Consider the following 16,093-nt stretch of genomic DNA (forward strand, 5'->3'; position numbering starts at 1 on the left):
CCCTTTGCACAGGACAGTTGCGTTTTTTTCATTTGCGGCATGAATTAAACGCATTGGATTTGGTGTGCAAGGCTGTGCGGAATCGGCGCTGCGGATCCAAAAAGTTGTCATAAAAGGAGTGATTAGTTTTTTACCGCATGCGACAAGACGCACGAATCGAACTGGGTTCGATCGAGAAAAAAACGCACGGCGGCAGCCACTCGTCGCACGGCTAATTCGGAGCCGGTGTGCATGAGGTCATAGAGAATCATTGTTTTCTTTTAAAAAAATGATATTGTCCGTTTTATCCGTGAGGTTAAACGCGCCTGTGTGCAAAGGGCTTAACAAGCAGGCACGCTGCATGCACTGCACATTAGAACAAGTTTGCTAGTGAGTGTAAATCTATGGTGAAACATAATGGTCGGGCCTCGGTGCGGGTCTGACGCATTTTAATGATTAATGCTCGGACGTCGATTTGGGGCGGACAAAAAAACTGTCGTTTTGGAGAGGAACTGGAAAAATGGGCCCGATCCCAGCTCTACTAAGTACCTGTCCTCAACATTGCTTTTTTTTTACAGCAAGGGTTCATATTTTAGATTGTAATTAGAGAAATGAAAAGGTGAGTGTTAAAATGTTTTTATTTACTTCGTTCTATCGTTTTAGCACGTTTAGCGATCTTGATTTCCGTGGGTGGGAGCATGCGTGCAAGTGGCTAAATATGTATTTTTAGACACAATAAACCAGCTATTTCTTTATTACTATTTACAGTAACACTACTAGTGGTAAGATTGTGGTGCATCTTGGGAATGGGCTTATTGTGTCTAAAAATACATATTTAACCACTTGTACGCATTCCCCCAGCCAGTAAATGAAAACATTTTAACACTCATCTTTTATTTAATTTAATTACAATCTAAAATATGAACCCTTGTTGTAAAAAAACTAAGTTGTCCTTTAAGTAGATGTGCAAAAGGACCTTTTCTATTAAACATGCCCCCTAAAATAAAAGGGTGATGGGCGAAAAATACATGTAGCAGAATACACTCAAGTAAATAGTTGAGTTTAATGTCTTGTCATTGGACTTCTGTTACAGGGACTATAAGAAAAGTGAATACCTGCATACAGTCGTACACTCCAGTCATTCTGTATGCCCGAAGTCGGTCTTTGACAAACATGTTGCATTTCAATACATTTTCCGCAAGTGTACAACAGTATGTCCGTATTTATTTTTCTTGTATTAATCTCCTTTAGATTTCAAATTGAGAGGACCCAATTTGTTCCACTAGAACGTAGAGAGCTGCCTTATTGAGAACAGCGAATAACCATTTGTTTCAAAAGCAAGCTGCCTGTCACTGCCGTTGTGCTCTCGACACCCGCTGAAGCTCATTTCTGGTCCTCCCTACTATCCTATCCAGGCATCGCTGTGTGCAACGTGCCGGCGTCCTCGGTGGAGGAGACAGCGGACACCTCGCTCTGTCTGATCCTCAACCTTTACCGGCGGGTCACCTGGATGCACCAGGCTCTCAGAGAGGGAACCCGCGCCTCCAGCGTGGAGCAGATCAGAGAGGTGGCGGGCGGTGCTGCTCGCATCCGGGGAGAGACCCTGGGCATCATCGGTCTTGGTGAGTGGAGTGAAGATTACAGTGTTCGATTGACTACTATCGTCACACATTGCTGATTTTGTTTTAATTCTGTCTGAATGCCAGACTGAATAATGTATTGTTTCCTACTGGATCTTGAACATCTTGGAAATATTTGGGTTTATTGAACTTTTGTTTGACCCATTTAGACCTGAACGCAAATCTGTTTCACTTTAGATTTGAACCACTTTAACCATTATCTTATGCTTTAATAATTAAACAATAGCAGCTGTGCCGGCTGCGAGCTTGTAGAACTGCTATTTTTGAAAAATCGTAAACATTTGTGCAAGTCTTTGAATATTTTTGACCCGATCCTTTAAATTTCTTCTAAATCCTTCTTCTAAATCAGTGATTCTCAAACCTTTTCATGTCAAGGACCCCCAAAATAACATGTATTTGGCCGCGGCCTCCATCTCAAAACATGTTGTTCCAGGGACCACCCAGAAGCAAATATTTGAGTTACAAATGTTTGCACTCGGTGCCGCGCTGTGACCTTGTATATCTGCTATTTTTCAATAATTAAAGCATTCAATAATTCTAGGCCTAAATGGGTTAATGCGTACACCGTTGTACAACGAAGTATAGATCAGGCTTTAGATATACAGTAGTATAAGTATAGATTACAAGTGCCCTACGTCTGTGTTCAGTTCTGTGGAACCGCTGACGCTGTTGCCATGGGCACCATAACACGTCTTCATGTGTAATAAAAGAATCACAGATGCCGTGGTGGATTGATCCTTTCCACAATTGTGTTTTTATGAATGGAAATGTTCCTTCTATAGATTTATTTTTATGACGGAACCAGAAATAATCATCCTGTATGGACTGATGGGAATATTAGAAAAAAATAAAAAATTGAGGGGAAGAAAGGAAAGATAAACCGGTGGATTGAATGCCTAATACCCTATTATTTTATACTGTCAATGTTTATCAGCTGATAAACATTGACCAGCTGATGTATTGGTCTAGTTCTAGTCATAAAACATGATTAAGTACTGCTAAAATATATATATACATATATTTTCAGAATATCAATAAGGATTTGTTGATGGTATTAATATAAACAGAGGGATTGTGATCGCTTAACAATATGCTGGACTGTCTCGTTTGATATCATAATTCAGAAAAGAATCCGGCCCGATGTCACTTCCTCAGACTCCACCACAGTGGTTGATGTTACATATAATAGAAATTATTTAATACAATATCACAAACAGAAAATAACTATGCCATGATATTTAGCATGTTGTCTACCAAGCAAGTTTAAAGTATCTCCAAGTTGATTTTCATACTGTTCTGAAATGGACAGAATCCAATGCTAAAAATCATATTTAGCGTGTTGGATTATCAAGTTTTGAGAGCATTGTCCCCTCTACAAAAAAGGTGACATCACCGTAGGACCTTTGTTTTGTTATTTGAAAAAGTTTAGACTTTTAACACTAGCTGACCCTCTGGGTAATTTTATAGCTCTGCTTAGTTAAGTTCTACTGGCTATGTAGCAGGAGGTGTAACGGTATCATTACTGTAAAGGGCAAGACAGTTTTTCCATTCCTCTGGCCATTTCAATTGCATAAACAACAGGCCTACATTTCAGAGCACAAACAATATAATTCACAACTTTGGACTTCCCAATCAGCTGATAATGTACACTTGAAAGGTCAGACGGGCTGATAATATAAAGGAGAGAGCAGATTGAACTAACGTTATCTTCCTTTGTGCACATATACTAACCCACCCAGTAAAAAGAGTAGATGCAAACCTAGACCACATTTCCTAACAAGATAACGATGTAGCTCTGTTGTGGATCTCAGACTTCATATGGCCACTAGCCAGCCTGTGACGTCAGATAGGACTCCAAATTTGGGAAACATTTCAGCCTGATCAGAGCCTTATTGTCTTGGATTATATAAATTAATTAAAGTGAAATATCTAAAATGTGCCAAGTTCTCTGGACTACTGGCACAACATTGTTGGTGATTGGTCCAGAGGTTTGTGAGATTTAGCTCCAGACAAAAAAAACTTTACCAATATAATTGGTATTCTTATCAGGCTGTATTTCTGGGGGATAAGGAGAGGCGTGCAGTAAAAATCCTCCTAGACCACTGCCGAGGCCTCCGCAACACATCTGGTTATTATCCTCTAATTCAGATCGATTAGCTTTTTTTGGCTAAAATATGCACTGCTGCAGCTAATTTGCAGCACCATTAATTTTCTGAATGAGATAATTAGAGGAATTCATTTATTATTATTTTAAACCAATTGACATGCTACACATGCTGGAAATAACATGCTTTGGGTGATGCGAACAAACTTATGCACAATGGGTAATCGCATGCTGCTCTCTCATGGCTGTAGTTAGCGATGTAACTGTATACATTGCTGTTATTATTAATGCTTGCCTCCTGGTGGAGAATTGCACTCTACTGAACTGAGGGCATATTTCTAGTTAGTAGTTACATTGTGGCAACGATGCACTGTTATCATTGACTTGAGGTAATTTGTTGTCTCTATTCTGAAATGAAAGAGCTACAGTATATGCTTCACTCCAGTCTGTCTTGGGGCATTGGTAGCACACATGTATAAAAGCCTCATTATTGCACCATATGGGTCTGTGTATTATATACCATATAGACCTGGAAATGGGGTGTATAAGCTTTGAAAATTCATTGTTAAAAATGAGTGTGAACCCTGTAGTGTATATTGTTGGGTGCTGCATGCATGTCGATATGTCTATGATTATGTTTTTTTCCGGGACAGCCTTAGCGAGCATACGCACAAACACCACATTTTATATTATTCAAACATCCAACACTTTTATAAATATAAAGTGTTGGGTTCCTGTATGTATAGGATGTGTATAATAAACTACTCACAAAAAGTTAGGAAATCTAACTTCAGTCTATTATATCTCCCTTTTAATAATACCAATTGTATGTATTGTGTTTTATCATTTATATCTTTGATTAGTCACCTTTACAACGAGGTACAGCTTGTAAGCATCGGCACAGCACAGCTAAACGTGTGGGTAACGCCCCCCAAATCATTTGCCAATATGGGCTACAATAGTACTGTTTTGCTGGCATTCACTCTTGTTTTCTGACACGAAGTTTAAAATGAACAAAGTGTAAAAATGGCCAATATGTGCTGTTTTTTCTTTTCCTTATTTTTCTGTGAGAGTGCAATCATTCAATGCACCAAGCAGCAAACCGTACAGAACAGTATTGCAGGTCATTTTGGCAAATGTTGGGGGGGGGCTCTACCCACACGTTTGGCTGTGTTGCTCATTACACAAATACCCTGTGCATACAAGCTGTACCTTGTTGTAAAGGTGACTAATCAATGATAAAAATTATATCAAACACAATACCAACTAGTATTATTAAAGGTGAGCTAATGCAGCTCAAAGGGACCGGAAGAGACTACAGATTACACTAAACAAGGCAGCTAGAATGATTTTAAGATGTGGATATGAATTTTGTACAAGTGAACTGCATAGCAAAATGGGATGGCCCACAGTACTGGAATGTGTTAGAAAGCAGTCTCTTGCACTGATCTCCAAAATTCATTTGTCTAACAAACCGGTTGGCTTAAAGAACAGACTGTCACTAGTTTGTGATGGACATCAGGTCAACACAAGATCAAGACACAAAGATCATTATGTTTTACCACGAATAAACACTGTTATGGGAAGTAGATCTTTTATTTTTAGGGCAGTTAAAAATTATGGAACCAGGTGCGATAACTATGATGACTTTTTATTGATGATCTATCTAGTGTTTTTATTTACTATTATTATTATGTTTTTTCTGTTCTAATAAATTGGTTTTGGTATGCGGCCAGGTCTAGGCATGGCTCAGGGAGGGGAGGGGATGCCCCTGCCATGCATAGTCCACTATGGGCACCCTAGGGGTGCGATAGGCCTGTGTGTGTGTGTGTGTGTGTGTGTGTGTGTGTGTGTGTGTGTGTGTGTGTGTGTGTGTGTGTGTGTGTGTGTGTGTGTGTGTGTGTGTGTGTGTGTGTGTGTGTGTGTGTGTGTGTGTGTGTGTGTGTGTGTGTGTGTGTGTGTGTGTGGAACTGTATTGATCCTTATGATGAAACTCATATTTGTATTATGAATGCTGTAATGTAATGTATTCTTGTGTTTGTTGTTAATGGACAAAGTTTATGTTCCTAACTTTTTGTGTGTAGTTTATAATGTGGGCTCTGGCAGCTGGTGTAGTGGTCTGGCTAACTAGGCTGCCTGAAAGAGTGTTGTGGGTTTGACTCCCGATTGATTCCGACAACCTTTGCTGTGTGTCTCTCCCCATCAGTCTACTGTATACTATCAAATAAAGGCCTTAATAAATATGCCTCCAAGTGTTCATATAAAAGAGCGATTTCGAGGACCTTGCCTAACATTAACACTGGCATGTCTCTCTGCTGTGCAGGTCGCGTGGGCCAGGCAGTGGCTCTGCGAGCCAAGGCGTTTGGTTTCGGTGTGATCTTCTATGACCCCTACCTGCCTGACGGAGTGGAGCGCTCGCTGGGCCTGCAGCGCATGGCCACCCTACAGGACCTGCTCATCCACTCTGACTGCGTGTCCTTGCACTGCAGCCTCAACGAACACAACCACCACCTCATCAACGACTTCACCATCAAACAGGTACGCAGCAAGGCATTTCCTTGTACTCTCAAGTAGGGATGGGACGACATGAAAATGTCATATCACGATTATTGTGACCAAAGAAATCGCGATTTACAATATTATTGTCATAATCAAAATATCCCCAACATCCATTATCCTTGGGCAGAACATTTGCCAAAAAATTGTCGATCTATAAGCTCACAACACGTTGTGAGCTTATAGATCGGCAATCTTTTGGCAAAGAGATTTGGTAGAGTGAAAAAAGACTATTTGGTAGAGTGAAAAAAGACTATCAAGTACGTATATTATAAGTAAGTTTTACCAATAGAGGGTTTACGTGGTACCGGATATGCAGCCCGGCAAATAATAGGTGAATTGATCCCAGTGCATGACGGAGGACCATTTCACGATAAATTAAATCATCACGATACGTTTATCGTATTTTTTTATCACGATAAACAATAATATCGCTTATCGTCCCATCCCTACTCAAGCATGACAATATTTTTCGCGATCCCGTATTGATTAACTAGCCCGTAGGTCATATTGATACACATTCGGAGAGAAACTGTAGATATCTATTCAAAAAGTAGAACTGGCCAGTTGGTCTATCTGTATTTATTTTTTGGTGCATTTCAATGGATCATAATATAAAATGTATCGTGTTGCATGAAGGCATATGAATCGAATTATGACCCATGTATTGTGTTACATGTTCTGTTGTGAGGCCCAATCAAACATAAAGGTGATGCACTGAACACGGACTCGTACAACAACCTTAACATTGCTATATGAGTGTATTTTCATGCAATGGGATTTCATGAAAATGGACTACTGTGAATAAATAGTACACTGTACATAAATCTCCAATCCCTGGCTGGCTCGAGCTTAATTCACATTCATCCAAATCACCGCCCACTGTCCTGTCTCAGTAAATATGTTGCTGCTGTGGGCTTTAGATGCGCCAGGGAGCCTTCCTGGTGAACACGTCGAGAGGGGGTCTGGTGGATGAGAAAGCACTGGCTCAGGCCCTGAAGGAGGGACGGATACGAGGGGCTGCCCTGGACGTTCACGAGACGGAGCCCTTCAGGTAACTCTGCCTTCCAACTGAGCCTCTGACATGCATGGAACATGGTTTAATTGATTCTTTGTAGAATGATGCTTTAGTTACTCTTTTACTGCCATATGTAGGCTAAGCAAGGCTAATTGTCTTTTCTGCTCTTGCCAGCAAATCACTTAACTTTGAGAATTTGTAGAACCAGTAAGACGCCTCAGGGCGACAAGCGACCTCGCCCTAAAGGGCGGGGGCGCGCCATGTCTTGGCCATCTGGCCAAAGGGATTTGGTTTCCCTGGTATCACAGGGATCTCCATATATGGCAATGAAAGGGATTTGGTTCCCCTGACATCACAGTGATTATATATTGGCATTCACAGATATGAGCTTAACTCATTTAGTGCCACCCCTTTCACCACTAGAGGGCGCCCAGTGGCCAGAGAAAATCCCATAGAGATATGCTGGTATATGCAGAAGCCCTGCAGCCATGACTTGCCTGAACACTTTCCTTTGTGCATGACTGCATGTACAGGAAGAGGATGAAGTTAGCTTGAAGTTAGCTATTGGCTACCAAGCATTTTAGAAGCCTTATTTTCGTCAACTTAGCCATGATTAAACCTTGCACACCTCATGCATGGGAAAAAAACAGAGAAGAATGAGCTCTGAAAAATCCAATGCAATCCAGAGTGGATTTGTGCAGTTTGTTCACAGCTTTCAAACAAAAAAATCCGATTGGAAATCCGTTCAGGCATTCTTGAGATAATCGCCCTTATGTTTTACATGTAATGTAAACAAAAATGGCTGCCCTGTATGTTAGATGGGGTTGTATGGGGGTGGAACATGCAAAATCGCGATTGAAATCATGTTCACCAGATTTGATGGGGTCCAAAAAAAAAAAAAAAAAATTCAAAAAAAATTTTTTCAAAAAAAAAAAAAAATTTTTTTTTTTTTTTTTTTTTTTTTTTTTTTATATCCCGAACTTGTTCGGGATAGGCACCCTGTGATACGATCATATATCCCGAACTAATTCGGGATAGGCACTCAATGAGTTAATATTGATGACATATATATATCTCCATATATGGGCATAAAAGTGATTTGGTTTCCTTGGCATCACAGGGAACTCCATATATGGCAATAAAAGGGATTTACAGCCGTGAATCTCATGCTCTCTCAGTGCTGTAGGATCACCCACAGACCGCAGACCAATGCTCGCTGTGGCAGACTGGACGGCACGTCAAATGACGAACGCGCTTGTCATAGGCTGTAAAAGAGTTAAAGTACCTTTTTCTTTTCCGTGGTGTCCAGCTTTTCAACAGGGCCCCTGAAGGATGCCCCCAATCTGATCTGTACCCCCCACACATCCTGGTACAGCGAGCAGGCTTCTGTAGAGGCACGGGAGGAGGCAGCCCGGGAGGTACGCCGTGCTATTACTGGTAAGACACTCTTCCACCAATAACTAACATTTATTCTCTAGAAGGGATGGAACCATATGAAAATGTCATATCACGATTATTGTGACCAAAGAAATCGTGATTTACGATATTATCGCGATAATCGAAATATCCCCAACATCCATTATCCTGGGGTGGAACATTTGCCCGAAAAATAGCCGATGAGCTTGTAGATCGGCCATTTTTTGGCAAAGAGATATGGTAGAGAGTGAAAAAAAGACTATGGTACCGGATATGCAGCTGGTCAAATAAAAGGTGAATTGATCCCAGACAGTGCATGATGGAGGACGATTTCATGATATAAAGTAAATCTTCACAATAAGACTATTGTGAGTGTTTTTTCATCACAATAAATGATAATATAGCTTATCGTCCCATCCCTAGTCCAGAGGTCATGGGGGCAGTGCATGTATCTTTTTTTTTTTCTTTCTTTTTTTTAAAAGATTTGTTTTTGGGCTTTTTTATGCCTTTATTTGATAGGATAGTAGACTGACAGAAAATGGGGAGAGAGATGGGGAATGACATGTGGCAAAGGTCGTCCGGATCGGGAATCGAACCGGCGACGCCAGCAGGCATCATAGCCTAGTATGTGGTATGCGCCTTAACCACTAGGCCAGCGGGCGCCCCCCAGTGCATGTATCTTAATGCGCAAGAGATTATTCGGCCAGTGCAATGTCCCCGACATGTCTGAAAAGGAGTATCTATGTGCAGTCCTTTTCTCAAATCAGGGATTTGAATTGTTGGTGTGTCAAATTGACTACTCTGTAGAAGTAATAAACTTGTTGGATGTGATTTTGAGGTTTCAGTGTAGTTTTTATGGTGGGACTCGGGTGTCCCTACCATGGCAGGGTCTCTCTCTTAACACTTCAATGTTAACCGTCTCCATTAACGCCGTTGTTGATGAGTTCCTCTCTTAGGCCATGGCTACACAGAGCTGGATATTTCTGAAGCTAGACATTTTTTGAGCGGTGGTCACAACGCTCCTATACGTGGCCGTGTGGGTCTGTCTGTCTGTCTGTCTCCGTGTCTGTCTGTCTGTCTGTAGCCTGCAGTAACCTTTTCTGACCACACATGTTAAGGGAGGGGCGCTGTTGCACACACACACACACACACACACACACACACACACACACACACACACACACACACACCACCGCTCAGTTCACACGAGTGTGATTTTTTGTGCTGTTGGGGCTTGCAGCCACATGAAGCTGGATATTTGGGCCGCGAAGCTGGATATTTTTTAAACTGGATAAATAAGTGCAGACATTGAAAAATATCCGATTCACTGGATCCGTGTAGACACGGTACCCGGATATCTCTTAAGACTTTACTGTGTGTGTGCTTGTACCCCAGTGGAGGTCTGGGGACTCAGATTATTTTAGAGCTAGATATCTTTCTTGTGTGGACCTAGATATTTTTCTATGTGGATATCTGAAAAACCGGGATATATGAAAAATCCAGCTCCGTATAGCCATGGCCTTAGTTGAATCGGTGTCTTCTGACTGCCAGTGGAATGTAATTACTATCTACAGAGCTGCATGATATTGGGTGGGCGGATGCTTTTCTTTTCTTCTTTTTCTTGCAATATATTGTGAGAAAAGCTGAATTTGTTCTCATTCTTTTTACTCTGAAGACATTTCATGAAGGATTGTACTTTATTATTAGAACACAATCATTTTTTGCTGATAACTGTTCATTTTAGGTTGTTTTTTAATGACCGCAGAATATTAACTATCAAGCTGCGCATTCAAGAATTGTTCTCCGCAGAATCAGGATTGCAGATTCCTGGGGGGACTAAGTTGTTACTCTTTCAGGTCATGAAATAATGGTGGCATCTAAAACGTACCCAGGAGATTATAGGAGGCTATATCTATGTAATCCAAAAGTTCATAAAGCTAATGAAGCTTTATTATTAGTTTTAGGTCATTAACATCAGTGACAAATGATTAATTAAATGTTTTATTCCACATATTAATACCGATTCTACAAATGTCTTCTAAATCCGAGCGGTTTTCTGAAAAAGCTATGTTTCCATATCAGCGGTTCTCAAATATTTGCATGTCGAGGACCCCCAGAATGATATGTATTTTACCGCAGACCCCCCATCTCAAAATATTCTGTTCCAGGGACCCTGAGAAAAAAAGATTTGAGTTACAAATGGTCACTTTAAAAAATATATATATTCAAAGATTTGTACACATTTTCATGAGCTTGCATATCGGCTATTTTTGAATAGCCAAAGTACACAATAATGGTTAAAGTGGTTAAAATCAAAAGTGACAGATGCTGATGTTAAATGGGGGCTTTGATAAGAGGAGTTACTTGACTTACTCAGACCGTGTGTCCTAGAGGAAAAGGCACATCATTGGCTGTGGGCTGTCGCCACTGTTACATTGTAGTGTCACGGCAGAGTAACACATTTTTACCTACATACGGTAGATTAACATTTCCTTGTCATATGAATGTTTCTGGAACATTGACAGATCTAAGTTAATATAAATGGCGTTTCCATAAAGCCTTAAGGCTTATTCGCATAATTCTTTTATGGAAACACTTCAAAATTCGAATAAACTTTCATTATCCGCAAAAACCTTTATCCATTTGGAGGAGGTGGATTTTGAGGCTTTATCAAATAAACTAAATGTGCATTTGTGAGTGGAAACGGGTCAGACAATAAATGCGAATAAATTATGACGTTCTGGGTCCATATCGTCCTTTAACTTAACACTTTCCCCTGCGCTTAACGACCAATGTATAGCGTTAGCCGACTTAGCCCACAAAACAAACCGGTTGCTTGTTACACACAGAGTGACACGGACTGTGTAAATTCCTCCCGTTTTCACCTCCCGGAGTCAAGTCATCCATGGCTAATCCTTCCTCATCACACGGTGTTGCGTGCCAAAAGTGGCCGATCTACAAGCTCACAGCAGCTCGCATCCGCGTCTCCACGCCGCGTTGTGAGCTTGCAGATCGGCCACCTTCCAGAGGACGCTGAAACTTGCAGGATGAGTGTGCACTGTGCAGCGATCGAGTCACAGCAGTCGTGCAGTGCTCACGTCTCGGTTCGGTCTGAAAAAATCAGCCCGATCAACTCAAGCAACCGTCGCTAATTCGAATGACACCTGCAAATGGAAACATGCTAAATTCACTTTGTCTTAATGCAAATTTCCTATTTTTGAATAAGCTTATGGTAACATGGCTATATGTTTCATTTACAGAGCAAAAAAAACATAAATGAATAAGGTGTTGGGTTGCTTTTATCCAGCATGGTAACACTGTGCCTTCCTTGGTGCTGCAGGCCGTATCCCTGACAGTCTAAAGAACTGTGTGAATAAGGAGTACCTGATGGCAGCCTCCCAGTGGCCCAGCATGGAAGCTGCCACTGTTCACCCTGAGCTCAATGGAGCAGCTTACAGGTGAGAGGAGAGGACCAGGACCTTGGCTCAACCTGGATTTTAGTGCTGCGTTGGTGATGAGAGAAATACAAGCTGCAAACATAATAGGGGTGCAACAGTTAATCGAGCTTGTAATAGATTATAATAAGCATTAAATTAGTTTTTATTGAATTTATGGAATAATCACTGAGAAAATAACAGATAGTTGTAGCCCTACTGTGTTTATGATGAAAGTAATGCAAGCAGCAAATGTATTGCGATAGGTAAAAGTTGGAATGGTTGTCATGGTTTTCTAGTCAAGCTGCCACACTACACATCGTCATTGTCGGGTGGAAACCTTGTATGTCCAAAACCGTTTGTTTTGTATTTATCATTTTAAAAATGATTTAAACTAGTGAGAACAGCCGATCTACAAGGCGAGGCGTTGTGTGCTTGTAGATCTGCTGTTTTCACTACTTTTGTGCAACGGCCTTGAATGGTGAAGCAGGGCTTTACTTTGCGAAAAATCTTAAGGGCACTTTTAACCAAACCGATTCGGCCGCGAATCGGCGGCGGAAGGCGGCGGATAGCGTCTGTTGCCGAACGGGAGCTCATCGTCAGGTTTTCGGCAGCGGGTCGGGAACGTTATCGACCAATATCGACCGAAAACTGGACTTGCTCAGTTTTGTTGAGTCGCCCCTGGCCGTCGGTAAGATTGAGGGAGTTGTAGAATAGTTTGCTACAGCCTACTGCTGCAAAACCAAGCCAAAATAAGCAAGAGACATTTTCCCGTCGCATATTTTTACTAAATACCATATTCTCAATCCCACCTCTCAATTCCTATTCCAATCTGATGCAAAGCAAAGCTAGTAGTAGGCTAGTAATAGTGCAGCAGCTGCACGTGTTGTTGTTTTCTTTTCCTCCTCTGCACAGAGAACACACTCAACACAGAGTGCCTCCGGGTCCGGTACCGGTTGCCAGATTCTGTGAGTGAAATAAGCGACCAGGTCTATGAAAATAAGCCCAAAAGCAGCAACAGTTTCACCTCTGAGCTCTATTACATTAGTTATTTTATAAAATAATGTTGAAAGCAAGGCCAAATAAGCAACTACACTTCAGAAACAAGCCCAAACAAAAGCATCCCACAAATTGCAACATTATAGGAAAACAGGATCAACGTTGCTTACAACGAGCAGACCTGGCACCACTGCCATACAGTAAATACAGTCGGCGTCGTCTGAAAAAAATAAGTGCTTAGTTTTTTGCAGTTCTTTGCAGTCTGTGTACAGTCAGAAGGAGTCTCCTGTAGGCTGTTTGGTGTGGAGACACCTTTACAAATTTGAAACAGTGACGATATCTTTTATCTCTCCCTCCAGATTTCCTGCCGGTCTGATCAGCGTGGCAGCAGCAGGGGGTCTCCCAGGGGCTGGCGCAGGGGTTGAAGCCCTGGTGGCGGGCTCCCTGGCACACGGCATCGCCCCGGTCTCCCACCCCCCGCACGCCCCGTCCCCGGGGCAGCCCACTAAAGCTGAGGCCGACAGAGACATCCCCTCCGACCAATAGCCCCCCCACCCAGCCAACACATTCCGTTACCCCCCCTGGAACCCCCCTCCCCAGCCTCCCACCTTCATGGACCTCCCGTCCCCCTCCCCCACACACACACACCATCCTCCAGCAAGTTGACATTGGCGGCACCAGTTTGATCCGGTCTGGTTTTGGTTCCACACCACAGCCCGGGTTCCTCGTCAGACCACATAAACCAGCCCACTCTGCTAAGAGTGACCCGTCCACAGCTCCTCTCCCCGGCCTCCTCCCCACTCAACACACCACTGTCAGAAACTCTAGGACACTCATCTTTCTCCACACCAGCCCTCCCCTCCCCCCGCCTTCCTTCCTTCCACCCCCACCCCTACACCGACGTCAGCAATAACTCTTCTCAAGGATTCAATAATTCAATTGGTTTATTTTCCTTAGTATGATTTTTTTTTTTGTCGTTTCAATGGAAAAAGAGAAGAAGAAAAAAAAACGTTCCTCCCCCTGTTAATCTGTTATGGTTGTAGTTTTAAGTATTTCTGAAAGCGAGGCTTTGTTTGCGAGCCTCTTCCTGCTGTTCTGTTCTGGTTCCGAGATGTCCAGATATAGTGGCAGTGAGGTTGAAATCCCCCCTCCCCCCCCTCTCCCCGTGTACATTAATGTTCTAATGTTACTGCTCTCCTTCTTGGCTTCTTGTTTTGTTTGTTTTTTCTTTTTCCTTGCCTCTGCCTCTCTGTGGCAAAATATGTAGTAAGATATAAACAGACAGCAGTGTATCCAGTCCCCCTGACTGACAGTAGGGCTGGCCAATATATCCATATCATGATATACGAGACTAAAAGTCACCCGGAATTTTGGATATCGTAATTTTATGATATAAAATGCAGTCCCTCACATTGCAAAGTCACGTGTTGTGAGCTTGTAGATCTGCTATCTTTTGAACATTTTTGAAAAATGTAAAGGAGAAATTGGATTCTCACATCACGACATTGCTATCAATATCGAGGTATTTGGTCAAACGTAATATTCGTGATATTTGATTTAGTCTATATCGCCCAGCCCTACCTGACAGACTATGGCTAACCTCGCCCTCCCCATCTCTCATCCATCTCTTCCTCACTCCTCCTCTGTGGCCCTTGGTGTCATTCTGCCCAGTCCAGGGGATCCATAATGATGTCAGTGCAGTGCCTCTCCGGCCCATTGGAGCACGTTAAGACCTCCTCCTCGGCTTGCCTTCCTCTCATCACGGTCAACTCTAGTCCCTCCTGTGAGCCCAGCCTCTGCCACAAGTTCACAACAGGCCCAGAACTGTTCTGCATCGCCTTTTTTGACGATGCAACGTTTGCGATTCTCCCTAAAAAAAAAAAAAGAACTTCAACGCACGTCAGCCCAGCGGGGGCCATCATGTCACTTTAAAAGCATTAACAGTTTGTCCGCAAAAGATTCTGTCAGAACAACAGCCACATATCAAACGTTTGGATTTCCATCTATTCTAAGATGGCTGAAGTGCTGCTGTGTGCATGAGGTGTGTTTTAACACGGCCTCCCTCCCATCCACAGCTCTTCCTCCTTGCTGCACAAAGCAAAACGCTGCACCGTTTGTCCCTGGCCACCGGAGGGTGCCATCTAAACGCTCACAGCGGGACAGGGCTGCACTTGCATGGCCGTGGTAGACAATGAGTAATGCCCTGCCAAGGTACCGTATCTCATTTCAATGAAGTAGCCCCGCTCGCAGAGGTCAGCTATAGGAGACACCGTGATGAAGAACACACATTTGCCTCTCTGACGACATCACACACTGCCGACTTCCAAAAACAACAGGGGCCAGGTGGCTGGGGATAGATCACTGTCTATCTTTTAGATCTCAGCTTTTTTTCACTCAATCCACCCCACCCCACCCAACCCTTCCCGCCATCATACCCCACCCTACACCACATCTGCTCCAATGAAACCAGTATGCATCCGCCCATCCCTTTTTTCATATAGCAAGGGGATGAATGGAGCTCTGATTCTCTTTAACCACTTGAACCCTAGTGTCCAGTGGAGTCCGTTCAGCAAAAGCTAAGGTATGGCTACATGACTGGTGTCCTGCACATGCGCAAGACGCCAGTCATGTAGCCATACCTTAGCAACAGGCATGATGAATTTATTTTAAGTACATTATTTTTTTTCCCCTATAGCCAAGGTATGTTAGCCGCCATACCTTGCCATACCCAATTGACGCCTATGCCAGTGTCCCTATTCTGGGGTGAACAGTTTGGCAGACAATATTAGATCTACAAGCTCACTATGCGTTGTGATGGGTTGTGAGATTGTAGATTTGTTATTCCACTTGCTATTCTGCAAGATTAGCTATTCTACAAGAAAAACTTTCCATAAAGTGTTCACACAACCTGATGAACATAACAGTGGTCTCTCTGATAAAGGACACT

At 42.6% G+C, this 16,093-nt stretch overlaps 1 protein-coding gene across 3 annotated transcripts in view; it reads left to right on the plus strand.

Annotated features, from left to right (window-relative positions):
- The window catches only part of ctbp1l (C-terminal binding protein 1-like), a 30,319-nt gene extending 14,578 nt beyond the window's left edge, over positions 1 to 15,741 (plus strand). For 2 of the 3 annotated variants that reach the window (XM_080746200.1, XM_080746201.1), the window contains exons 6-11: positions 1,395 to 1,601; positions 6,047 to 6,261; positions 7,203 to 7,333; positions 8,607 to 8,734; positions 12,054 to 12,171; positions 13,506 to 15,741. In XM_080746200.1, the coding sequence (XP_080602326.1) occupies positions 1,395 to 1,601; positions 6,047 to 6,261; positions 7,203 to 7,333; positions 8,607 to 8,734; positions 12,054 to 12,171; positions 13,506 to 13,692 (986 nt within the window). In that variant the 3' untranslated portion in view covers positions 13,693 to 15,741. Of the gene's footprint in view, positions 1 to 1,394; positions 1,602 to 6,046; positions 6,262 to 7,202; positions 7,334 to 8,606; positions 8,735 to 12,053; positions 12,172 to 13,062; positions 13,116 to 13,505 lie in introns of all 3 variants that reach the window. The other variant, XM_080746202.1, reaches the window with a different exon arrangement.
- The last annotated feature ends 352 nt before the right edge of the window (positions 15,742 to 16,093 follow it).

This window comes from Nannobrachium achirus, assembly GCF_963921795.1.
Source record: "Nannobrachium achirus genome assembly, chromosome: 17".
Lineage (NCBI taxonomy): Eukaryota > Metazoa > Chordata > Actinopteri > Myctophiformes > Myctophidae > Nannobrachium > Nannobrachium achirus.